Raw genomic sequence first — 25,121 nt, forward strand, 5'->3', positions numbered from 1 at the left:
TAGAACATATGACTTACTTCTCAGGTTATACTACCAACTTAATACTTTATTATGAAAAAAATAGAATAAGGTTGGTCAGCTACTTATCTTCCATAGCTTTATTTAGTTTATTTTTTTTATTTTATGGAAGCAAATCTTATTACTTGTAAGAGACTAAGAAAACGAAGATTTATATAATCTTATCATCATTTCTTAATAGCTTAAGAAATTATTTTCAAAATTTGGACACATCGACTTACTATTTTGATAAATATATATATATATATATATATTTTTTTTTATCAATTGAAAAGGTCAAAAATACCCTGCCTGATCTAATCTCATGGACCAAGAAGCAAAAGCTGAGAGAGAGAGAGAGAGAGAGAGAGAGAGAGAGAGACGATGGAAGTCGCAGGGGATAAATCATCTCCGGATAGTTCCACCATCACCGTCCATGTCAAATTCAGCGGTCGAACACTTCCCATCTCCCTCTCCCCCGATTCCACGGTGAGAGATCTCAAATCCCTTCTCCAACCCCTCACCAACGTGATCCCTCGCGGCCAAAAGCTCATCTCCAAAGGTACCAAAACCCCTTAACCACTCCAAATCCCACTCCCTTTTGCTCTACAAATCTCGCTAACAACTGAACCTCTATCACAGGGAAAGTTCTCGCGGATTCGTCGAGTTTAAAGTCGCAGCAAGTCACCGATGGATCCAAGGTCATGCTAATCGCTTCTCAAGGCCTGCATCAAGGGGTAATTTCCTGTCCGACGATGGAATCATTTAATTAGGGTTTTTTTAAAACTTTTCTGATATAATTGATAAAGTAATGATAGCATTCAGCATTCTGTCAACAAAAAAAAAAAAAAAAGCATTCAGCAATTCTGAATACCGATCTATCCTTGAGCAGGATGGTCCTATTACCAAAGAAGTAACTTCATCATCAACCAATACGAGGAGGACTTTTAATGGTAAACAGAGCCAAATCCATAAAACTGAGACAGTGTTAAACAGAAATCGATGCGATCGTTGGAAATCAACCGGTGTCGTGGCCTTGTCCGAATGCCAGTTAAAGGTATTCTCTTTTAACTATTTGCTTCATCTTTCTCTTCGCCTTCAAAATTATCTTTTGTTCTCAAGGATGGAACTCAGACACTTAATCATTAACCTTTGAACTCGTAGGAAGTTCCTGATGAAGTTTGGGCATGCGGTTCCTCAGTACGAGTATTGGACCTCGGCAATAATTTTATTCAAGAAGTGTCAATTAAGATCAGTGCTTTGAAATCTTTGAATGTAATAATTCTTATACCACTTTTTTGGCGATTGCATTACTACTGATTCCACTTATTGAAGAACAGGTCCTTTTAGTACATCTTATTGGTGCAGCTGATGCTCTAATACAAAGTTTTTTGTTGTTCGGTTCTCTAGAAACTGTTCCTGAATGCAAATGATATTTTGGACGGGAAGATAAGCTGGGAAAGTTTATCATCCCTCAAGTCTTTGACAGTTCTCTCTTTAAATCAAAATCAGTGAGTGCTTCCAATGTTTTCAGTACTTCCTCGATGTCTTATTTTTGAAGTTTGGTTTTAGTTTTAACTTATGCACTCAAGTAGTTTCTCCTTGCACTAGCAAGAGGAGAAACTATCTTAGGATAACTTTCAAGCACAATTAAGGTTTTTCTGCCTAATCTACCCTCAAACTAACTACTGAGTTGAACTTGGACCAAAAATTATTTGTAGAATGGAGTCTAAAGAGTGCTATCTTTTCTTAATTTCTTTTTTTGCCTGTAAAGGCAACAGTGTCTTGACTATGAAAATTTTCTGCAGATTAACTGCTTTTCCTTCAACATTGGGCACACTGACTTCTCTTTGCCAACTTCATATTGCGAATAATAAACTGACAAGCTTACCAGAAGAAATAGGACTTCTGAAGCAGCTCCAAATTCTGAATGCAAGCAATAATAGGTAGTGCTAGACCTGAGGTAACTTTTTGATTCGGTGCTTGCCATGTTGTAGTTTGGTGCTTCTATATTAACGTTGTCCCAACATGGTTCTCATCTGATGGCAGGATAACCTCATTGCCATCATCAATAGGAAATTGTCAATCTCTTATTGAGGTACTTATCTTCCATGTTTTGACACGTTTTGTTAATTGCTAGAAACTTCTATAGAATCACAGTATCAGGAATATAATTTCATTCAGTGTTAATTGACACGCTTGCCTTGATGCTTGAATTAAGCAGATTGACTTGTCATCCAATCTCTTAGCCGAGCTACCAGAAACTTTTGGGAACCTGCACAATTTGAAGGTTTTTGTTTTCTTCTGTATGGAGTTTTTCAATTTAGCTTTTGATAGGTTGACCTGCAGTTGAAACTTGGCTAAGATTTGTCACGGGATGCAATGAGAAATTCAACTTCTATCTTTCTTGAAATCTCATATTTCTTATGAATAGGCTTTGCATCTAAGGAACAATGGTCTTAAATCTCTACCTTCGACATTGTTCAAAATGTGTTCTCAGCTCTCTACGCTTGATCTCCATGGCACGGAAATCACAAATGATGTTCTACGGCAGGTATGGCAAGTTTCTCTTTACCATTCTCTTTTTAACTGAATGTTGGTCTAGTTGGAGTTTGCCAAGGCTTCTTCGGTTGCTACTGTTTATATATAGTGTTTTACAAACTTCTGAATCAAACAAATTTGACTCCCTTTCTCGCCCAATTTTGCTTATGTGACTACTGCTGGCAAATTCCATTAATATGAAATATCATTTCCTCTGTCCTTCAGAGGATAATCATCATTAACTGCCATGATCTTATACCTACTGTCATAGGTTGAAGGATGGGAGGAGTTTGATGAGCGTCGTCGATCAAAGCATCAAAAGCAACTTGATTTTCGAGTGGGATCAGGAGTATTTGATGAAGGTGCTGACGATGGTCGTGGCTTATAGATCTTATAAAGCTTTCTTTCATGCTGATCCCAATAAATTGTCTTTTGAGTATCTTGCTAACAATTATGACAGGCCTATGCAAATTTTATTTACACTCATGAGTACTATTAATGACTTCATGAGAGAATTTTCAGCCGCAGTTGTCTGAAAATTTCTCCACATTAACAATTAGCAGACAGAATTGTGGTCAGATTATATGAGTAATATCAGACTACATGAATAAATTTCTATTTTTGTGAAAATCACCCGGACTCTAGTATAAGTTTGTTGGCCATGATGGATGGGTTATGCGGCATTTGCTCATGTTAAACACAGTCCAGAGTCCAGACTCCCATGATAATTATGATATGGATGAGGGTTGTAAGATGTAGTACTTCATATTTTTGCATAATGCTTTGCTGTATCCTTTGCCAATATTTTGAAAAATAATCTCCAATATAAACCGTTTTACATATAGAAACATAGTAAATTGCCTTAGCTTAAACAAACGCCGGACGTTGAGAAACTCAACTCCTGCTTTCTATCAGTAGTGCCACAATAGACGTCTTAGGATTGTAGCACTGTATCAACCGTGGGATAGTGAGATCTATTGGTATTTTCTTCTTCAAGTTCTTAATTGCAAATCACATCTTCGGACCCCTTGAAATTAAGATGTCCCCATATGGCTCTACCTGTTGGACTTTTATGAAATCATAGGTTGAAAGTACTGTACAACAAGATTTTGATAATTGTATCAATGGAAGAATTCAGAGCAACAACATAAAAACTAGGGCATAACTCTGGTTAAAATAACAAGCGATTAATAATATTATACTAAGAACACACACACATATACAGGGATAGAGGGAAAGAATGTTGAGTACCGCATGTCTGGTAGAATAGTTGAGCAGCCTTTGTTGGATTCATCCCAAAAGCCAGTTGGTTGAGTGATTCAGATTGCGGTGCACCTGGCGTCTCAAAGTGCAATTTTAGATGTCTGCATACAATTAGCGGTCAGGTATTAACATTATAATCTTAAGACGCAGTTTTGTATCATAGATTCTGCATCTAATAACTTTATATACGGCAATATCTGGGGGCAAACTCACGTGCGAATCGATTGGGTGATCTTGCCAATAGAATGAACAGAGGACACAGGGCATGGGGTTGGAGTTGGTCCCGTTTCCTCCAATAATTCTGAAATAATTTGATCAGCTAAAGATGTAAGCAGATTTCCTCAACAAAAAAGAAAACAAAACAAAAAAAAAAGAGCAAGTTGATGCAGATAATATTCTCGTAAGTCTGAAATTGATATGTAGTGATCCTAGTTGGAGTTTGTATGTAGTGATTCTATTAGCCAGTATGATACAAGTAAGCCATAAACGTACCTAACTCAGGGGTCGCTCCAACCTCGGAGAGCCTTCTCATCTTAAAGTCCCTCACATTTTGCTGCAGTGGGAAATCTTCATCAACTGGATCAAGGCTTCCGAGAGCAGTTCTTGATGATGAGTGCTGCCTTCTTTTGGACCTGTTCCATAGTTCCGTGCTGCGATAAGTTACTGTTTTTATAGTTTGCAACAAGAATTAAACAAAAAGCTAGATGCGATCTTTATAGATGGCACAGGATCACTGAAATACACCTTACAAGTATTTAAGCAGTAAAAGTGCATACTTTAAGAATAAATAGAATTGCTATTGCAGCTACATTACTTATTGTAAAATTCTACTGACCTTCCCGATGGTAGTTGTATCTCAGGTTCCAGAGGCATGAAAGTGCCTCCAGAGCCAGAGCTAGGAATGGATCTAGAATTTCTTCCTGTTTACAGATGGCAGATTCTAATATTTTAAAGCTTACAAGAGAATGGATCCATGCCACAAGTAATTCTTGTAATTACCAGGACTCCCTGGAGTGACAAAATGGTCACTATGTAGAGTAGCATCGGATCCTTGACTGTCCATATTCTCCAGATTTGCCCTGAGCTTCTCTATGGACATATCCAGTGGGTGGGATCCTACTTCACTCTGAAATGCCTCTGGAGGCTTCATTTCATGAATATCGAGTTAGATGTAAATAAATACAATCAGAAATATAGATACAAGAATGTGGATTTGTCAAATGGAAATTACAAATCCGGGAAGATCTTGAGTATATAATCTCTCAGGCGGTGACTTATTTTGTTGATCTTGTGCTTGTGCTGACTTTTCACCTAAAGCAAGATTTTATTTATACACTTTCTAGGGATTGACTAATGAAAGGATGTGAAAATATGCTAACCTGAAGGTGAATTATTAGCAGGATTCAACCGGGTATATTTCTTCCAGAGCTCAATGAGTGGGGCAGGGTAGTACAGCGCAAAAGGAAGCTGTTCTGAACTAGATATCAGTGCCACTAGTGGCAAGTCCATGAGGTTGCTTATTTTCCATGAAAGAAAAGGATTAGAAGGCTGTAGATATTTGTCAACAAGAATTAGGAGTCTTTTGGTGTAGGGAAGCAATAATATACTAATAATGACCAATGTTGCAAAGAAAGTAAGGAGCTTGGTTCATGACAAACCTTAATAGCTCTTCGTCTTTTGGATACTAGATTTGAGGAGTCCTGAAGCCAAGTCTGGTATATGCTTCCAGGAATCATAATTTGGTCATTATCCATGACCACCTTATAGCCATTTCTACATGCCTTCCTCTTCTGTGGTTTCTGCCTCTGTATATCCCGATATGGGAGCACGTTAACACAGTTGTACTAGATAAATTTGCTCCTCTTTTGCAAATAGACAAGTCGTCACATATGTATCAAGTAGTTTCATTGATTTAACTTACGCATACTTTTGTCTCTTGCTGCTCTTGTTCTCTAGGCCAAATTTCTCCGAACGCACCACCTGCAGTTCAACCAGTGATCAAAGACTGGCAGGTTGAAGAGAAGGTATGGAAGTGCTTCAAGCATCCAAATGATACCTCTACGGCTATACCTTCCAGTAGCGCTACGAATCTCTACTCTAAACTAGACTTATGAGTAACGTGAGATAACGAAAACTAGATATAGTAGTTGGCAGCTGACCAATAAATTGAAGGATAAACGAAGTCGAGCAGAAATAAATCCTGAAACAACCACCATGTGGAGATGCATTTCAAACTGGACTTCGTTTTATTATGGGGCATTTTCATAAGCAGCTTATGTGCACCCACTCTAGCAATCCTTCAATCAAAGTGGGCGAGAGCATGTTGGGAAAAGGTGGTACCGATGCATGCATTGATACACCTGCAACATTACTCTGCATCAAGGGAGTGGAGTTGCAAAGCAGGGAGGCCAAATTACATTAACACATTCCACAGAAAGCTTATAGGCATCACTTGGCCGAACCAAGGATGCTCAAAACCAGCCTCCAAGGACCATAGTCCTACTTTATCCATATGTTGCTAAGCATTGATGATATTAACTTTCCCAAGAGTTTGTGCGAAATATAATTGCCAAACGAATGGACCTTGTGGTGGATGCATTGGAGGAGAAGGGGCGGGGATGGAAGTGTTCTGGGCTCGTGGGGGCTCATCCTGTCCCGGGGGTGATGGTACGAGCGTGCTCGGGACTTGCGGTTGATCCTGGGGTGTGAAATTGATTTGGGTCTCCTCATCTCCTATGTCAAATCTGTTAGAATTAAAGAAAAATGAGTTGAGTTGAGGCATCTTAAAAGAAAGAAAAGAGATAGTATTGACAGCGATGTAAAATTCACCTCTCAAAGCGATTGTAGAGATCTGTCTCTGCCAAGCCCGATCCAAAATCGTCAAAGAGGGTTATATTGGCCGCTTCGGCTGAGAGATTCTAATACTAGACCATGAGAAAATAATCCAAACCACGAGAGTAGAGCCAAACATCACTGCATGAGAGGAGAACGGACCTTGGTGGTTTTGGAAGATGTCATCATCTCCGATGTTGATGTTCACGTACAGTTCATCCAAATCGTCCAACCGCTGCACGAAAAATTTCCAATGTTATTATAAATGTATAGCTCTTCTACTGAATTCATGTCCCCCTAAGAAGGAACAGGCAGCGATTTCGGTTTATTAACGAGACTGTCACCGTGCGTTGGAGAAGGGGCATTCTCGTCCGAAAGAGGAGAAAATATTATTCTGGGCGTTACGTTACCATGCGTTGGAATCTGGCGCTGGCGTGGGACGCGTCCGAGAATCGCATGGGCTGCTCCACTTCCATGTCCACGTTCTCCGGGAGAGTGACAGCTTCGTACCTGCGAATCTCACCCGTCAGATCATGATCAGACGGTCCTCAGTCCCTTACTCTGACCTCGCTAACGAACTTGATTTGCTTACTTGGCTTGGGATTTTCCTTTGGGAAGGACCGTGGGGTCGGAAGCCGGCTTAACTCTCCATGCCTCGTTGATTTCTACCTGATGACAATTTTGGAATTCAAATTTAAAATAGAAAGCTAGAAACTAATAAGGAATTATATTAAGAAGATAAAGAAGAATAGATCAAGATGGCAATGAAAAATGAGAGGAAAATAGAGATAAATTTCGGAAGCTTCTGAAGTTACCAGAAAGCGAGTCACATCATCTGCAGGATACGGAAGAAGAAATGTAAAATTATTAGATAATCTCTGATCATTTCTACAGAGAGAAAGAGATAGAGAGTAGAGCGAACCGTAGAGAAGCTTGACCTTCCTCTCGTAAACAATTACCACACCACCTGAGAAAAGCCAATATAGATCAAAGATATAGAGACGAAAAGAGAAGACAGAAGGAGGACTATATCTGAGTTCGATTACGCCACCCATGAGAATTCCAGTGAGCCGGAGAGCCATGGGAACTGACGGGTTCAGGATCTCCTCGCTGCATTCGATCGATTCAAACACAGGGTTCAACCAGAAATAGCTCATATCGATTGTAAAGTACAAATGACAGAGAACGAGAGAGTGCTCACCAGATCTTGATGATGTCGAGCTTATCTAGCTTCCGCCGGTTCATTTTTGCGTGCATCGTCGCCGCCATCCTAGGAAATAGATATCGAACATGAAGCATAGGAGACGATGGGTTGAAGAGGAAGAAGAAGAAGAAAAGAATTATCGTTACCATATTTGTCCGAGAGGAGCTTTTCTCGCTAATAGCTGATGGGAATAAAACATCGTCGCCTCTTTCGATCGTTTATTCTACTTTGGGAAGAGGAGAGAGAGAGAGAGAGAGAGAGAGAGAGAGCTTCTCGAAGAAGATACGGCGGAGAAATTGTCCGGAGGAAGCAAACGAACTTGAGAGAAGAAATAGACTGGTCGAGGGGTATACCGAGGATTTCACGCCTTTGTACGGTGACGCAGCCGCGCGAGCACTAGAATTAGGGGCTACGAATCACGTGACAGAGAGTGCAGCTAACCGAGCGAATTATAACGACTTGCATAAAGCTCCTGGACTTATCTACAAAATATTATCAGATAAAAATAGCTGAGTGGGGGGATAAAAGCGTTGCTAACTTCATTGATGTGAAGGAGCTTTACTCTGGCCGATACTAGTACGGCGTTATTGGTGGTCGTGGTCCAGAACCAGACAAAAGGCTCTACGTCGGAGTGCAACCACTTGCGGTGAGAATAAGAATTCAAGCCAAGAATGAGAAGTTTGCAAATAACGCCCTGCATTTAATACTCTTTTGAAACAACGCCCTACAATAAGGGTTATGTGCGAATTTTGCTTAAGAAAGAAGGCGAAACGCTCTCGATTCCCAAAATATATTTCCACGAAAGCCTTCTCTTCTTCAATCTCTCTGACGTTCGGAAAAAGCCCCTCGCTATTTTCACCCCCTTTTCTTCCTGATATGGCGGAAGTAGAAGCCCCATCTCCATCTCCTCCTCTCGCGACGTGGTCTCATACGGGGAAACGCGGCCGCAAGACCAGTCGCCGCGCTCCGGAGCCCCAGATCCACGACATCGCTCGCTTCCTCTTATCCCTGTCCTCGTCTTCGGCTTCAACTATCGGATCCGGAGCCTTGGATCCGGAGGAAGAGACCTACGGGTCACGTGAGGCCCAGGAGCGGCGGAGGAAGACGGCCACGAAGCCGGTGGCGCGGCCGCACGAGTGCTCGCTTTGCCCTAGGAGGTTTCGCACGGGTCGGGCGCTTGGAGGGCACATGAAGTGCCACTGGGAGAGGGACATGAAGGGGAGGGTGGTAAAGAAGAAGATGAGGAAGATTAGCTCCTTAGTATCTGGTTCGGATTTAGGGTTAGGGTTTAGTCTACAGCCTTCGTCCTCTCCTGGTTTGAATCGCATGCCGCTTCCTATCGGTGACGATGGAGGGGACGAGAGATGCTGCGCCGAGGAAATGGCGTCGCCTCCCTCACCTTTGCTGCTCCAATAGCTGAAACCTTTGTTTCCTCTTCTTTGTCCTTTTTCTCCCGATAGATTGGAGAAATGATGTTTATGACCTAACAATAAGTAGACTAATATCTTTTGATATCTTATTAATATCTTATAGAAAGCTAACTTTGTTAGGCTACAGTACAGATCAAAGTTTTCGGCCACACTGGAGATTTTGTGCTTTGAAGGTTGTTTTCTGTAATTATATTTGGGAGTAACGTTTGCAATTAATTGTAAACATTTTAATTGGGGTATTGCATTCAATTCTCATCAGAACACCTTAAATTCTTCATCCCAGTGAAATTATCTTTTCTAGACGTAACCAAACGTGGACATATGGCATTTCAACTACAGTTATATATAACCCTGATCAATAACAGATAAAAGTATAAAATCCAAATAATAATAATAAGAGAATTTAATTGCAGAATCTCGTGAATTCCATTTCCAGGCACAGCCACAGTGGTATTAGACTAATAGCCAAACCCATCTCCCAACTTGATCGAACCCAAGAATTCCCACCACCTAGGATTCGACTTCCACCGATAAGTCCAGCCATCCAGGACAAGAGGTCAGAAACGAGAAGAAGATACCGCGAACAAACCAGACCTTTCTCTCCTAGCATTTTACATTTGTTAAAAAAAAAAAAAAAAAAAAAAAAAACAGAGTAAAAAGAGTTCAAAAATGTACTCCGAAAACTAATCCTCCACTCTTTCACGATTCACATTTTAAACGCCTCTTCTACTTCCCGTTGCTTCCTTACTTACAACCTTCAAGTGCAAATGCCTTTATATATACACGGTGAAAGCAACCCATCAGCATACAAACACCCACTACAATACCGAACTAAACATCTGAATGAAATCAACAATGCATCTCCACCACCACCACCATCTCTTATTTCCTTCTCTTCTCGTCGTTTTTCTAATTCTTGCCGGAGGCAATCATGCGTCGCCTTGGGAGCCGGAGACGCCTACGGCTCCTGTTCCCGAGCCATCGCCGGCTCCCCCCTCGTCCTCACCCACCCAAGACCCCGTTTACGAGTACATGGACCCCACCCTACCACCTCTCCTCCCAACCCAGAACCCCAAATGCTCCGTCCTTGTCCTCCGCCACGACTTCGCCCACACCGTCGGCGCCCCGCCCGTCAACGCCAATTACACCCCGCCGCCCGAATGCCCGGCGCCCTGGTCCCGCGTCGTGCTAGAGTTCAGCGCCTCGGCCTCCGGCCGCCAAAAGGACCGGATCGCCGCCGTCTGGCTCAACGGCGCGGAGATCCTCCGCACCACCACCCCTCGCCCCATGTCCGCCGGCGTCTACTGGCGCGTGCGCAAGGACGTCACGCGCTACACCGCCCTCCTGCGCCGCTCCCCGGAGGGTCATCAGAGTCATCTCATCTCCATGATGCTAGAGAATTCCAACGAAACCTTGCACGGCGTCTACAGCGTCAACATCTCTCTCCACTTCTACCGCGGTGCCCTCTGCCAAAGTGGCTGCATCACCCCAAACAAATTAGAAGAAGACATCAAAGAAACAAAACTAGAGCCAGTCCTCTCCGCTCATCCAGCCATCAAAGGTTTCTACCGCGAGCCAGCGGATTTGATCATCCCAATATCGAACTCCGATAGCAGGAGAGGCTTCTGGTTCAAGGTCGAGAACGAGACCGAAGTCCAAACCACAATGGTGGTCGCGCCCAACAACACCTACCGCGCCGTCCTCGAAGTCTACGTCTCCCACCACGGCGATGACGAGTATTGGTACTCGAATCCGCTCCGAGCCAACGGCCCGACGAGCTGGCCTCAAGATAGAAAAAAGAACAACATGAGCAACAATAATAATAACCTCGAGTCCTCCAAAGCAAACGGCAGCTTCCGCCAAGTGGTGGCCACCATCGACGGCCGTTACGTCGGCTCTGCTATTCCATTCCCCGTAATCTATCCCGGTTCTGTCAACCCCTTCTTCTGGGCTCCCGTCGCTGCCATCGGAGCATATGACCACCCGTCCTACGACTTCGATCTCACCCCCTTCGTCGGCCTGCTCCTCGACGGACAGCCCCACGAGTTCGGCCTCACCGTGCGCGATTGTCAAAGCTATTGGCTCGTCTCGGCAAACCTGCATCTCTGGCTAGACGCGTGGTCCGACGTTGTCGAAGGCGCGCTCGTGCGTTACAAAGTCCCGCCGCTGCGGCTAAACCGGCAGGCGGATTGGAAGGAGCAGGAAGGTAAGTCCGAGATCGAAGGGCAAGTCATAATTCGCTTCTCCGGCTGGGTTAGCTCCACGAAGGGCAACGTGTCGACGAGCGTCCGACACAAGATCAAGTTCAAGAGCCACATCGAGGCGGAGGAGAAGGGGGACGTAACGAACGTCGAAATGGAGCTCAAGGCGAGGACAAACATAAGGATCGAGAAGGAGGACGTGGTGGTGGGGAGGGTGGTGGTGGATACGGAGGCACCGCTGACGATGGCGACGGTGAGTTCGAACGGCGGCGGGGATTCGAGGTTCCACAAGACGAAGCTGACGCACGCGCTGTTAGAGACGAGGAGCGTGGCGGAGAACAAGGGGGCGAGGTTCAGCGCGGTGGCTGACCGGCAGGAGTCGGAGGGGAGCGTGTTGATGGAGGAAGGGGTGGCGATGTGGGGGAGCGGGGATACCAAGTCCATTTACAAGTTTAGAGACGACAAAGGGTGTTACTTGAGGACTGTGAACATGGTGGGCGGCAAGGTGAAGGAGGACGATGCGACGGTGTCTTGTGCGACTGTGGCTGCCGCGGCGGCGGTGGCCGAGTCGTAGAGACGAAGCCCTGGTCGTATCAAGTGGTTATCGCTACGTAGTACTATGATGGACTATGTCGTATCTTTTGTTAGAGCTGAGCTGCTTCTTTCGGACGGTTGAAGCAAACGCACTCTTAGATGCTTAATTAGTAGATCGAGCTTTTTATTGTACTAGCCTTACGTATATGCTGGTCTAGAATTTATTCTGTATGTGTAAGTTTAATCATAATGGATTCCTGGATACGTCTTTCTTTTCTTATTCATTCTCTTTTACCCTTAAGAGTTACGTGATTAACAAATTGAGACAATAACCAATACTAACATAAAAGAGTATATACTTAATCTTATTCTCGCGAAAATTTTATCAAAATATTAATTTTAATATATACACAAATTTTTGAACCAATGATTTCTATTAGAAGCTGATAAGAATCAAACCATTAAAATACCGCAATCAATTTTTATTTTGAAGACAACTTATAATACTGAACGGGAGAAATAATAAGTTCCTAATTCCACAGTCATGCAGAAATTGGAAGGATCTTTTCCTGGTACGGTAAAGTAAGAAAGAAAGAAATCCCAATCGTCCATACCTTTTTTAGTACAATTACAATAATTAAGATCAGTTTTACTAGGAGAGGCTATCATTAGTCCTGGTCCACTAAAATAGCGTCATGCTTTTTTTTTGTTTTTTTTTTAAATAGCTTTATGCTATTAACGGTAGATTCTAAGCACTTTCATTTAGTAATAACTTTTTTTATTTAATTTAAATACAACTCTTTATTTCAAAATAATAATTAAATATTATAATAAGTTTATTTTAGAACACAAACACTATTTATCAAAATATAATCTTATATCACACATTAATTTAATAACTAATTTACCTTTAATATTTATTTCATCAACCTACTTATATCAAATCAAAGAGTATTCAAAATAATTTTTTTTCACTATATATCACATCAAAACTTATTATTATATTTTTATTTTAAAATATGAGTGAATATAAAATATAAATAAATAAAACCTAAAATCACATATTCAACTTTATTATTTATTTATTTATTATTTTAGTCCAACTTAAATTTATCACGATCATAGAACTTCCTGTCCTCTGCCTTTCGTCCTCTGTCCTATAACCCCTGTTCATTATTTACTGCATTATACCGTGGAGGCAGGAATTCCCTGCAAGCAGTGTTTATGGCAACACACACCTATGTACTATCTATCACGTCAGGCAAGCAGAGATAAAAAGATTTAAATATCTTAATGATAAAAAAAATAAAAAAATCTTGTTACCAATGTGTGACACTCAATAGAGACTAAAGAGAGAAGTTGCTCTGATTTATTACTCTTATCTCCAACTTACTCTGTTAAATTACTTGTACATCCGAAGTTCATCAGAACTTTCCCAAGTTCCCGAAATTGATGCAATTCTGGTATTCTGCTCCTCCCCCTACTAGGATTCCTTTCTTCCTCCATGATCAATTGTTGTACACATGTAGACCTCCACGGGACTAGACAGCATTTACGGTTTACTATAGGAAATGGCTACGAAGTATCCTGCTGCTTTCTCGAAAATAGTTGGCCGGCTTCATCTCTAGTACTAAACTTACTTTTAATTATACAATGGCAACAATAATAGAGAGGATCATCCACATTTTAATCGTTCCATCTCTCTTTTCTATGTATATAACTATCCTACCTTTCCATTCGTATTCCAAACCAATATCATAGTAAACGATACCCAACCGAGATGATGTGTTCCAATCTTCACCGCCGCCTCTCCCTTCTTCTCCTAGTAATTATATCTATACTCTCCCAAACCACATCCACTATTCTCACCGACCCAATCCCAACTATATCGTTAGAACATCTCGACCCCACTCTTCCCCCTGTGCTCCTCCCGGGTGAGACACCGCGGTGCTCTGTGGTAGTCCTACAGCAGGACTTCGCCGACACCGTCGGCGCCCCTCCGGCATCGGCTAATTACACGCAACCCGAAGAATGCCCCTTCCCGTGGACGCGTGTCGTCCTCGAGCTCTCCATTGTCGCCTCCGACCTCCAGAACGACCGCGTCGCCGCCATCTGGATTGGCGGGGCAGAAGTCCTCCGGACCGCCACCCCACGCCCGATGGCCCCCGGTGCGTTTTGGCACGTGCACAAAGACATGACGCGGTATTCGAGCCTCCTCCGCGGTCTCTCGAAAGGCGGCGCCGTCTCCATGATGCTGGAGAATTCCAACGAAGCCCTCCCAGGCGTCTACTCAGCAAACGTCTCACTCCACTTCTACCGAGGCGCATTGCCTATCAGAACACAGCTATTAAAGTCCTCGTACGCGTCGCATCCCTCCATCCGAGGGCTGTACCGCGAGCCGGCGGACCTAATCCTTCCAATCTCGAACCCGAATGGCTACTATGGCTCGGGATTCTGGTTCAGAATCAACAACGAGTCCGGAGTGGAGTCCAGTACCGTCACCATACCAAGAAATGCCTACCGAGCCGTGTTGGAGATCTTCGTGTCCTACCACGGGGACGACGAGTTCTGGTACATGAACCCCCTCAGATCCACTTACTTACAAGATGCCCAGAACCTCTCCGCCCCGAGGACCAACGGCGGATTCCGCCAAGTATACGCTACACTGGACGGGCGATTCGTAGGCGGACACGTGCCCTTCGCTGTGATCTACCCAGGCAATATAAATCCATACTTCTGGTCTCCCGTGGCTGCCATTGGTGCATTTGACATGCCCTCGTACGACCTCGACCTCACCCCGTTCCTAGAGTTCATGCTCGACGGCCAGCCCCACGTGATCGGGCTAGGCGTGCGCGATGCGCAGCAGCACTGGCTGGTGTCGGCGAACCTGCACGTGTGGGTAGACCCGTGGTCGGATGTGGTACAGGCTGGGCTGTTGGAGTACTTCTGTCCGCCTATCAAGATGAACCGGAACGCGGAGTGGCGCTACCAGGACGGGCAGTCGGAGATCAACGCGGAGGGGCTAGTGCGGTTCACCGGGTGGGTGAGCTCATCGAGGGGTAACTTCACCACCCAGGTGAGGCAGAAGATCAAGTACAAGAGCCAGGTGGAGGTTCAGAACCACGGCACCTTCACCCAAGTCGAGGTGCAGAATAAGATGAGGATGATGGTCGGACTGCAGAAGGGCCACCAGCCGCTGGGCCGCGTTCAGCTTCTCATGGAGGCCCCCCTCCAGGTTTGCGGTGGTTTCTAAGTTTTTAGATCAATTCGAATTTTTTATATACATATATTATATTATATATATATATATACGTCGTCAAATTAACAGATGCAGACGTCGAATGTGAATGCGGCGGGAGGTGCGGTGTTATCGAAGACGCGACTCTACCACCAGCTGATGGAGGCGGTGACCCTGACGGAAGGGCAGGCAATGATGACCAGCACGCTGACGGACCGGCAGGACGCTGAGGGGACGGCGCTGATGAACGGGAAGACAGCGGTGTGGGGGAGCGGGAGCACGAGATCCGCGTATAGATTGAAGGACGATAACCGATGCTACATGCGGACGTTGAATGCAGTCGGCGGCGTGATCATGATGGATGCTAAGACTGCTTCTTGTTCGGCCATGGCTGATGCTTGACAAAAGAGTGCGCTCGATCGTGTTTGTTTGATTAAAATGCCTTCAAATTATATGAGGAAATAGTATTATTGCTAGAGAGAGAGAGAGAGAGAGAGAGTAGTTGTGAGAATAAGAGATGGAATTAGTTTAATTTATTGGCCTGTTATTGGTGTTAAGCCATAGATGCCATGAGTACGTAAGATGTAATGCCACTATGAACACACATTCTGCAATATACTCATCTAGTGCATTATTTTTTTATTGAACGGGCGGTGTCTTTTCCTAGTCTTCCAACGTAAACTTTGATTTACTTACCCGTAATCGTTTCTAATTATCTGATATAGTTTACTATAAATTTCGGATCAAATTCTTGGGATCGGAGATGATCGACTAACACTACCCTTTGAAATCATCTAACTAAATGAAAAGAGCAGATTAATATCTAACCTTTATAGCTTTTAGTTCTTATTATTTCCATTACGTCCATTTCCCTACTTGAAGAAAGAAGACGAACTAAAGTAAACAATATTTTCCAACACCCAATCTGCCATTACGGACTTCAAGCTGATTCCTACCTTACAAGGAATCTCTTGTCCTTTTCGGCCCTGATCGAGGCCCAAAGTAAGTAGTAAAATATTTAGGCCCAATAAGATATCACTATTTATATATATATATATATACACACACACACACACACACACACACACACACTAAGAAATAAATAGCAATACGTTGATATATATATAATTCATGCATCCCATGCATGGGAGACATGAGCGAGCAACCATCCCCAACACGGAGTCAAAGATCCGTCCATTAATGCTTTCATCCATGCACCTCGGCTCAGCTTTTTGATCCAAGCCCAGTCTTTGTCACAAGTAGCTACGTGACAAAGCCAAGTGAAAGGAAGAGGGAGAACGTTTACGATGAAGAGCTTTGGGTTTACGTATGGGCCCCTCCAGTGTTCCAGTCCCAGGAGAGAAGCACCGGCCAATGACCGATGAGTTACCAGGTGGGGACCCCTTCCAACGGCTCACTGGATTGGCAATCTCACTGGGGCCCCATCGGATCGCAAGGGTGGTCTACTCGGGTTCGTTGGTGTCTGTCACGGGTCTTGGATCCCAGGAGACCTGAATGTATTCCGTGGGCCTTCCGATTGCAACCCCAGAGCTTCAAAGCTTTGTCTCTTACTTCTAGTGTTAATTTCATGGCTTTGCCAAAGCCATATATATCACCTTCTACGTCCACACTAGACTGGAATTTGTTTGAACTCAATAACGTAACGATAATAATAATAATAATAATAATAATAATAATAATAATAATAGAATTCAAATATAGCAACATGATTGATCGATCGATTGATTGATCGGCAATCATGTAGTGCATGAATGAATGAATCTTTCAATTTGATTTCTTTTTCGTTCTACAGCATTGATGGATCGATCAGAGGGATTGGGTCAACTTAAGTGTGGGGTAGTTGCGTGCAAGAATCAATCTTAACATTATTTGGACTGATGATCCCATCAGGGAGCTCAGTTTTTGAGCGATTCGTTATCTCGTCGTGTGAAACGGAGGATAAGGATCGAGTTCATCAGGCCTACCTACCTATCTTTCGCAACCCCTTCGTCATCTTGGTGTCATCATAAGAATGATTAGGCTCTATAATTAACCATTTATATATTATAATAAATGATAAATGTCTTTTTTTTTATTATCAAAGAGTAGCAACAAATACTACATACTGATCAATAATGCTTCTCCAAAACAAAAATCTCTCTCATCTAGATTCTTCTCCATTTTTTTTTTAATTTTAAGAGTTTTTTCTCCTGGTTTTCAACTATTCCTAGTACGACGATTGAATTGAAGAGAAATTATATTTGGATTATCGCTAAGTTTTATGAGGCATTTGGATTTTTTAGTGTTATTATTCAGAAGAAAATATTTGGAGGGTAGCCCACCAAATATTTTAATTTTAATTCTGTAATCATGTCATCAATCACAAGCTGGTAATACAACAAAGGCTCCAAGAATCTTATCTAGATTTGGATTGGGCCAAGTTTCAAAAGGATTCTTCTATAACCTACTCTTAAACCATCTTCAAGAGATCATAGACTGCACTAAATTATGCAATACATGCAATCAAAAAATATATCTATAGAAATATACCACCTTATATTATCCTAATATATATCAACTGCTCAATACTAAAAAGAGGGCCCTATGATGACCTAGTTATTGGGAATTAGCTTTCCATGTCTAGCTTTTGATTACAATTGTAGGTTGAATAATTGAAGGAGTAGTTGGTAGTAGTAGGGTTAGTAACATTTACACCATCAAAATCCAAGAAAGGAGGCAAAATCTATGAGAGCACCAACAACAATCTTCCACTTGAATTCTGTCGAGGGAGCTGTTAAAATAATTATGTTAGCTCGAGCTAGACTCGATAAGGCTCAATTACGCTCTTACTTGTATTCTAAATGAGTCAAGCTTAATTAATTAGGTTAGATTTAAAATTAATTCTAAGCTGAGCTTAAGCCTAGGTCACCTCGATGAGGCTAAGTTTATGTTGATTAATATATATGCTATAAATTATAAATAAAATTTTATTAGCCTAAATCATGCAAAATTTAATTCAAACTTTGTTTGATTTGATTTTAACATTATACTAGATTAAAAGTCCCAACTTCTAAATGCCATTGCTCCCAAAGGTGGACATTTGGTTTACAAAAAATGATTAATTTGCTAATTAGTGAGGTACAAAATTGGCATCGGATTCTTTTTGCCCCTTGGTAACTTTCTAAAGCTAAGGAAAGAGAAGGGTAATTACTAATTAATCCAACTCCAAGAGGTGTGGCAATTTGCCTGTACATCAAAAGCAGTGCATGGTTCCGTACGTTGTAACATAATTGGCCCCTTTATTAATTACTGTAATACTTAGTGGACTCCTAATCATTCTAAACCCTAAAAACAATATCATACTACGAGGGTGAAGTGTCATGCCCATGATGCCATTCTCTTTAATTAGTGGACAATTAATCATTCTGACCTTCTAAGGCGATATTATATATTTATATACTATGGAAGGTGTAGTGTCATATATGACTATGATGCCCTACAGATGCCTCAACCTTCCATTCCAAAAACCTATTCTTCTCCCACTCATATTAGATCCTCTTTGTTTGTCCTTTGTAACTTGGTGTGTAAATGAAGGCACCCAAAACCTTTAAAGTGCCCTAACCACCTATATTTTGTATTAAATGACTCACTCTAATTAATTATTTTATGTGTAGAATTAACACCATCAATCTTCCAAGGCTTCTTGAATTTATATGAATCATCTAAGAAAATGTCATCGCGAGCACATGGCACGCTTCAATATCACTATAATAAAATATGCATCAGCTATAAAAAATCATATACACTTAGTATTATATATTAAATTAAAAATTAAAAACTAAATATAATTAAATTATAAAAGCCTTCGCTTCGGCTTGCAAAAATGTGCTAGAGAGTATTATATATGAATTACAGTAGGTTAGATAGCACAAGTTATGAATCATATCATACCTTATTTGGATTTTATATAATATGTGGTAATTGGATATTCTAAATTTTAAAATTTAAATTGGAGCATGGTACATGTAGTCTCAACTATCTAGAATAAGTGGGACCTATAGGAATAATACAATAATTCCAAATTAACTCACCGATAGTCGAATATTTCTATCATTGCTTAGACGAGAGGTCTTTTCCATCTTAGCAGAGTTAGGGCCGGTTGGGAAAAAGAATAAGCTTATCATCAAATTAGACTTCAAATTTTTTGCTTCTTAATTCGAAAAGAAAAAAGAAAAAAAAGCAAGACTGTTTTGGAGATGGAGACACTTTTTTTTATAATATTATTGAATTATTTAATTTTTTGACTGATTTATTTTATCTCCTATTACTTTAGGAAAGTTAACTAGATAGTGTTAATTGGCTTATTCTAACTATCCTCGCCAATATTTTAGATTTACTATATAGAGATATCCTTAGATAATATCCATCAAAATATTTAATATATATTTTTTAATCTTTTTATGGTAATATAATTGCTTTTATTACCCTTAAAAAAAGGGCGCTAGATATGTTACATTATTGCAGAATTAAACATAAAAAATACGCTTCCCAATGGGGATTTGGACGACGTCACGTCTCAAACTGGTGGAGCCACCTCCTGATTACTATTACGTTCTTTACTCTCTTTTCTTTGCGTATACCCATTAATTATACTCCTAGGACGTTTCATCTAACCTAACTCTATTAATTACTGTTCTAAAATCCTTGGGTATTATAAGAAACCTATTTATTCCTATCAAACTATAAGCGATCGATGCGTCTAAAATTAAAATCTCTTATTGGCTTTTGAATCATATAAGCCATCGATGTGACAATTCTTATCTAATAACTGTATCGTTTTGAGGGTAAAGAGATGTTGTTAGTTTATAAGGTGCTTATTTCGTTCTCTCTAAAAAGGAAAAAAAAAGAAAAAAAAGAAAAGAAAGAGGAATGTAATGTAATCAACAGACAACACAATCTGTCCCTCCCCCCCCATAACCTAACCACTCTCAATCCCTCAAACAGTAACGAAGCCCAATCAAGACTAGGGGGAGAGAGAGAGAGAGAGAGAGAGAGAGAGAGAGAGAGAGAGAGAGAGAGAGAGAAACCAATTCATGGAGGCAAGCGGCGGCGAAGGGGGAGAAGAAGCCCCTTCTTCTTCTTCCACCCAGGACCCAACACCGGCAGCGGCACAAGCAGCAGCTGCAGCTCCTTCGAATCCCCAACCGCTCCAGCAACAGCCACCGCCGAGCCGGTACGAATCGCAGAAGCGGCGGGACTGGAACACCTTCTTGCAGTACCTGAAGAACCACAAGCCGCCACTAAGCCTCGGCCGGTGCAGCGGCGGAAACGTCATCGAATTCCTCAAGTACCTCGACCAGTTCGGGAAGACCAAAGTCCACGTGGACGCCTGCCCCCACTTCGGCCACCCCAACCCGCCGTCCCCCTGCGCCTGCCCGTTGAGGCAAGCCTGGGGCTCTCTCGACGCCCTCATCGGTCGCCTCCGAGCTGCCTACGAGGAGAACGGAGGCAAGCCGGAGTCCAACCCGTTCGGTGCCCGGGCCGTCAGGGTTTACCTCCGGGAGGTCCGGGAGAGCCAGGCGAAGGCGAGGGGCATACCCTACGAGAAGAAGAAGCGGAAGCGACTGCCTCTCACTACTCCCAGTGCAAGCGGAAGCGGTGCCGGAGGAGGAGAAGCAAGTTCAAATCCTAGTACTACTACTACTACTGCTACTACTACTACTACTATAACAACTGATACTACTACTACTACTATTGCTGGTGCTAGTAGTAGTATCAGCACTGCTAAGAAGGAGAAGGAGAAGGAGAAGGAGGAGGAGAAGGAGGAGGAGGAAGAGGAAGAGGAGGAAGAGACTACGAAAACGAAGGAGGAGAAGCCGGAGGAATCGGCGGCGGCTTCTTGAGTGTAGATTCCTCTATCTCTTTGTTAAATTTAATTTACTTGTTTTGTTTTCCTCGATTATTTTGGTGGTAAAAAGGGGTTCGCAAGAATTGAACTATTAGATATAATAGGAGTAGATATAATTCAAAAATGAAAAGTATTTGCTCAACTATATATCGCTTAGTTCATTATTCTTTCTACAAATTTTGAAACAAGATTATATTATATATATATATATATATATATATCCTTTATAAATTACTAGTGTTAGGTTATTATTTTTTGTACCATGTGATATTGTTATCATTCTTAATTAGTATCCTTTCTGCTTACATTCCATTAATTACATCGATAAACTGATCCATGTCTAAGTCAGTATATGAATTAATTAGTATCTCTTCATCATTAGCTTTGGGTAATGCATGCATGAAATTGACTTTGTTTTTCCCTGGTATGTTTCTTTCTCTTTTAATAATACTTTTACTACCTTGCTGAAAGATTAAATCTTTTGATTCATTTTTTTCTCCTTTTTTTCTTCTCTTAATTAATATGGAATCAAGTAGAATCTTGTAGATTTCTTGCCTTTAATTTCAATCGGATGGAACTAACAAGGTTTTTTTAATAAATTTGAGGTCGGTTAATCTAAGAATTATTTTGTCCTAAAGTATAGGTTCAAATTTAAATTGTTGACCAATGTCGTCCTTATATATCAAACTAAATCTCTATCTTCCTACAGACACAAAAGTAAAATCTAGTTCTAACCACGGGGTTTATAGATTCAAAACCTCTTCCTTTTTCTCTTCGAAAAGAGAGAAGGTGGGGGGTGGGGGGGAGGGAAAAAAAAAAAGAGAGTTAATCCTTGGTGTTGTACGTACAACCAACTTTAATTAATTAATTAATTAAGTAATTAATTAATTAATTAATCTATCTTAAGTAAGAAATTTCGTCCCGGTTCGCCCCCCCAATTTGCTTTCTTTATAAGACTTACTTTGCGCCGACAAGGGAGATTAGAGAGTGGGGCCGTCGGCGCACAATAGCGATGGGTAAAATTGTCCTTTTACCTTGTGGGTTACAGAATCTGCCGCACGTGCAAACCCACCTCCTCCTCTGACTCGGCTGTGTTTGTATTATTTTATAGTTACCAGTAAACTTGCACAAATTCAAATTTAAGTTTATTTTGAATTACTATGACAAAATAATGTATAGTTTTTTTTAAAAAAAAAATTAAAATTAAAATTAAAATTAAAATTATTTATTTCCCGTAGCCGTAGGACAATGTCTAATTTGACACTTCGTAGTAAAGTTTGGAGATAAGTTCCAAAAATCGATGTCTCTGTCTACTTTTTTTTTCTCTCTCTCTCTCTCTCTCTCTCTCTCTCTCTGTCCAACATCGACTTATCATGCCACCTTTGTTATCAATCACCAAATGCGATAAAACCAACTTGTCCAGATGAGCCAATAGCGAGGGTTTGACGTGCGAGTTTATATGCAGCAAAGACATCATGTAGCTCATGGATGCCTCATGCTTTGATTTCATCGACCTCATTTTGATCATTAATTTAGACCTAACATTAGCTTCCAGTCAAGTTCTCAATACATATATTTTTCTATTATATTTAATTATACAAACGGTCGATTTTTTTTTCTTTTTTACAAAAAATGAAGTAATATTAAAATTCTAAAATAAGCCCTGCTCTTAGCTGAAAGACAGGCTGACTGACATGAGACACAGAGTATCACCTTATAACAATACAAGTACTCATGCAAATAAAATTTTCGGAGGGGATAGGACATCGACCCTAGAATAAGCCTCCATCTTGGCTATTAGATGCCGCCCTGCAAATAAGAATAGTTGCAAGAGACTTGGACTCAGAGCGCTTCTCAATAGGCATCAATTCATGCTCGGGCATTAACAATCAATTGAATTTAAAGATACTTATTAGTGTCCAAAATTATAAAGGATTGTATAAAATTTTCACTGCATCCGATCAAATTTTAAATAATAAATATATGATAAAAATATACAAATGAGATGATCAAGTATGTATAAATTTATCATAGCTACTGGATTAAATTAATTAGTACTGCAAACTATATATTACAAAAAAAGAAAAAGAAAAAGAAAAAGATGAGCATTAATTAATTAATTTTCCTAAGTGCAACAGAAGACCTGGTACAAGGAGATGGTGAAGTCTGAACCCTAAAAAGTCCATTTGGACTAGTTGCAGGTGGATCCTTTAAAAAGGAGGTCAGCATCTTCTTGTCCAAATCATCCAGCAAAATTATGAGGGAGACTTTTTTGTTTCAAAAGACTAATTGTAGGATTACTTAAAATAAGCCACCTCATTAGCCTCTAAACCAAGACAACACAACCACTTGGACTATTTAAAACTTCTCGACTACGGTCTCTACTCTCTTGGCCCCATCTCTATTTCTCTACTTCTAATAATCCCACCATGGGTGGTTAAAAAAAGAAAGAATTTACTTGCTTTCCGACCGTTGGAATCCCATCATGTAATGTTTTCATTATAGGTGCGCTTTATCATTAATTTTTACTAGTTTAAGCTAATCATACACTAAATTAGATAATTGGGCCATCTCTTTTGATAAACTGAGTAATAATAAACTTAATCATAGCACATAACGTTCAAGTGAAAAATTGATCAGATATTAATTCCTCGACTATTGAGCTAGGTTTAAGCTTTTAGGTTAAATTCGACTTCAATATATACTAAAACGATTATTAGGAAATATTATATTAGAGTAAATTGTCATTAGGGAATTCAGAACAAAGGAAGAGGGACATCTCTAGATGCCACCATTGACGAGGGAAAAGAGAAGTAGCCAAGAGAAGACAATAATCTACTGAAATAATGCAAGAAGGGATTTCAAGATGTTGATGCAGATTGAGTGATGATGATGATGATGATTAAGCATGCTAAGCATCTGTTGTCACTCCAAATAAAACTATTGTATTCTTGTCTTTTCAACTGATGTGGGTTTTCCTGTAGTGATTTGCTTCTTTGCAATATAATATATCTTAATTTTTTTTTTAAACATATATAACATATCGACATAATATTAATGTAAAAAAGAGACACACCAATGAGTATTCTGCACTCTAATGTCAATTAGTTACAAAAAAAAAAGTTATTTATTTAATTATGTTTCAACTACTCACGAGTTAAGCTTTCAGAAGGATTTGCCCATCATTTTAGTGGTAGTGCTTGTCTTAGGTTTGCATTTAGGGAAGAAGCCGAGGCTTAAGGTTATCTTGAGGGAGGGCATTTATTAGTAAAAAGTTCTCTGTGGGAATTCCCTAATTTATAATGACAAGAGAACAGGAGATAATATGCTGACCTCTTTAATTGTTCATTGTCTAAAATAATTGGATTTAATTAATACCATAGTTTAAAATGCATGATTGTTTGTGTATATATATTCTAATACTTGATGTTTGTTGATGGCTATCAAATATGATTATATGAAGGAGAAATGGCGTCATCATCATCGTTAATTAAACTCTGTAGCTTGTCATATGTGCTGTATCTCGCATGCGTAGACCTAATTAAGTATTTAAACAACTATTATAAGGGCTTTTATGCATGTTAACTTTTAGTCTACAAAACTGTGAGCTGCTAATCTTTATAATAGAAAGGTAAGAAGTATGATGAGCATGGGTGAGTTTGGAGAGCCATTTACCTCTCTCTCTACATTAAAAAAATGGAACATTGCTATTGGTATTATCTTGACTTTAATTTACACCCAATGAGTATGTCCTGTACTATCCGAACAAAGAGAATGGGAAAAAGTGACAGCATAATAAAGGAAGATCTAAATCTTAAAGCATGGTTAGCATAACACTTTGTCGGATGAGAATCCAAAGTAACTTTTAACCTCTTCAAGAGAGTTTGGAAGGAAATTTTACTCCACCGACATGCAGTTAATTTGCAAGCATCTCTTATTAAGGTGTGCCAAATTAAAGGTAGTGTGTAATGCT

At 40.8% G+C, this 25,121-nt stretch overlaps 5 protein-coding genes across 15 annotated transcripts; 4 read left to right on the forward strand and 1 right to left on the reverse strand.

Moving 5' to 3' along the window:
* Window positions 1–381: 381 nt before the first annotated feature.
* Window positions 382–3,168, forward strand: LOC140781232 (plant intracellular Ras-group-related LRR protein 8). Of its 2 annotated transcripts, none has more exons than XM_073127135.1 (10): window positions 382–559; window positions 640–734; window positions 890–1,054; window positions 1,162–1,272; window positions 1,408–1,508; window positions 1,806–1,943; window positions 2,047–2,095; window positions 2,222–2,287; window positions 2,432–2,551; window positions 2,810–3,168. In XM_073127135.1, the coding sequence occupies exons 1-10, from the start codon at window positions 382–384 to the stop codon at window positions 2,924–2,926; spliced, it is 1,140 nt and encodes a 379-aa protein (XP_072983236.1). In that variant the 3' UTR covers window positions 2,927–3,168. The 2 variants fall into 2 exon arrangements, with proteins under 2 accessions (XP_072983236.1, XP_072983238.1); XM_073127137.1 differs by having other exon boundaries at window positions 2,498–2,551.
* Window positions 385–9,484, reverse strand: LOC140781230 (sister chromatid cohesion 1 protein 1). Of its 10 annotated transcripts, none has more exons than XM_073127133.1 (21): window positions 8,400–9,484; window positions 7,984–8,319; window positions 7,835–7,903; window positions 7,685–7,743; window positions 7,556–7,600; window positions 7,449–7,468; window positions 7,226–7,302; window positions 7,044–7,143; window positions 6,796–6,868; window positions 6,631–6,709; window positions 6,385–6,545; window positions 5,729–5,781; window positions 5,460–5,606; window positions 5,181–5,349; window positions 5,033–5,112; window positions 4,801–4,945; window positions 4,637–4,721; window positions 4,294–4,433; window positions 4,015–4,102; window positions 3,790–3,902; window positions 3,343–3,632 (listed from the first exon to the last, which is right to left on the reverse strand). In XM_073127133.1, exons 2-21 carry the CDS (start codon window positions 8,034–8,036, stop codon window positions 3,550–3,552), a joined length of 1,839 nt encoding a protein of 612 aa, XP_072983234.1. In that variant the 5' UTR covers window positions 8,037–8,319; window positions 8,400–9,484; the 3' UTR covers window positions 3,343–3,549. The 10 variants fall into 10 exon arrangements, 8 of the variants coding, with proteins under 8 accessions (XP_072983232.1, XP_072983234.1, XP_072983233.1 ...); XM_073127132.1 differs by having other exon boundaries at window positions 5,723–5,781; XM_073127131.1 differs by lacking the exon at window positions 3,343–3,632 and adding an exon at window positions 385–742 and having other exon boundaries at window positions 5,723–5,781; window positions 7,449–7,600.
* Window positions 9,485–10,122: 638 nt separating this feature from the next.
* On the forward strand, window positions 10,123–12,042 carry LOC140781344 (peptide-N4-(N-acetyl-beta-glucosaminyl)asparagine amidase A-like). The gene has a single exon (XM_073127284.1). The coding sequence runs from the start codon at window positions 10,123–10,125 to the stop codon at window positions 12,040–12,042; it is 1,920 nt and encodes a 639-aa protein (XP_072983385.1).
* A 1,647-nt stretch (window positions 12,043–13,689) lies between these two features.
* LOC140782351 (peptide-N4-(N-acetyl-beta-glucosaminyl)asparagine amidase A-like) lies at window positions 13,690–15,887 on the forward strand. The gene is made up of 2 exons (XM_073128873.1): window positions 13,690–15,237; window positions 15,331–15,887. Exons 1-2 carry the CDS (start codon window positions 13,783–13,785, stop codon window positions 15,640–15,642), a joined length of 1,767 nt encoding a protein of 588 aa, XP_072984974.1. The 5' UTR covers window positions 13,690–13,782; the 3' UTR covers window positions 15,643–15,887.
* A 4,111-nt stretch (window positions 15,888–19,998) lies between these two features.
* On the forward strand, window positions 19,999–21,295 carry LOC140781815 (uncharacterized). Its single transcript, XM_073128054.1, has one exon. The coding sequence runs from the start codon at window positions 20,334–20,336 to the stop codon at window positions 21,141–21,143; it is 810 nt and encodes a 269-aa protein (XP_072984155.1). The 5' UTR covers window positions 19,999–20,333; the 3' UTR covers window positions 21,144–21,295.
* The last annotated feature ends 3,826 nt before the right edge of the window (window positions 21,296–25,121 follow it).

The sequence above is a fragment of the Typha latifolia genome, chromosome 2 (genome assembly GCF_019914945.1).
Source record: "Typha latifolia isolate L0001 chromosome 2, TyphaL0001v2, whole genome shotgun sequence".
NCBI lineage: Eukaryota > Viridiplantae > Streptophyta > Magnoliopsida > Poales > Typhaceae > Typha > Typha latifolia.

Excerpts from the sequence above, each read along its gene's own strand:
- LOC140781232 (XM_073127135.1), top strand. The coding sequence starts at position 382 with ATGGAAGTCGCAGGGGATAAATCATCTCCGGATAGTTCCACCATCACC. Across the intron at positions 2,096-2,221 it reads ATTGTCAATCTCTTATTGAG|ATTGACTTGTCATCCAATCT; the intron begins GTACTTATCTTC and ends TGAATTAAGCAG. Across the intron at positions 2,288-2,431 it reads GGAACCTGCACAATTTGAAG|GCTTTGCATCTAAGGAACAA; the intron begins GTTTTTGTTTTC and ends TCTTATGAATAG.
- LOC140781230 (XM_073127127.1), bottom strand. The coding sequence starts at position 8,036 with ATGTTTTATTCCCATCAGCTATTAGCGAGAAAAGCTCCTCTCGGACAA. Across the intron at positions 7,744-7,834 it reads CTCGACATCATCAAGATCTG|CGAGGAGATCCTGAACCCGT; the intron begins GTGAGCACTCTC and ends GATCGAATGCAG. Across the intron at positions 5,350-5,459 it reads AAAGACGAAGAGCTATTAAG|CCTTCTAATCCTTTTCTTTC; the intron begins GTTTGTCATGAA and ends AAATATCTACAG.
- LOC140781344 (XM_073127284.1), top strand. The coding sequence starts at position 10,123 with ATGCATCTCCACCACCACCACCATCTCTTATTTCCTTCTCTTCTCGTC.
- LOC140782351 (XM_073128873.1), top strand. The coding sequence starts at position 13,783 with ATGATGTGTTCCAATCTTCACCGCCGCCTCTCCCTTCTTCTCCTAGTA. Across the intron at positions 15,238-15,330 it reads TCATGGAGGCCCCCCTCCAG|ATGCAGACGTCGAATGTGAA; the intron begins GTTTGCGGTGGT and ends TCAAATTAACAG.
- LOC140781815 (XM_073128054.1), top strand. The coding sequence starts at position 20,334 with ATGGAGGCAAGCGGCGGCGAAGGGGGAGAAGAAGCCCCTTCTTCTTCT.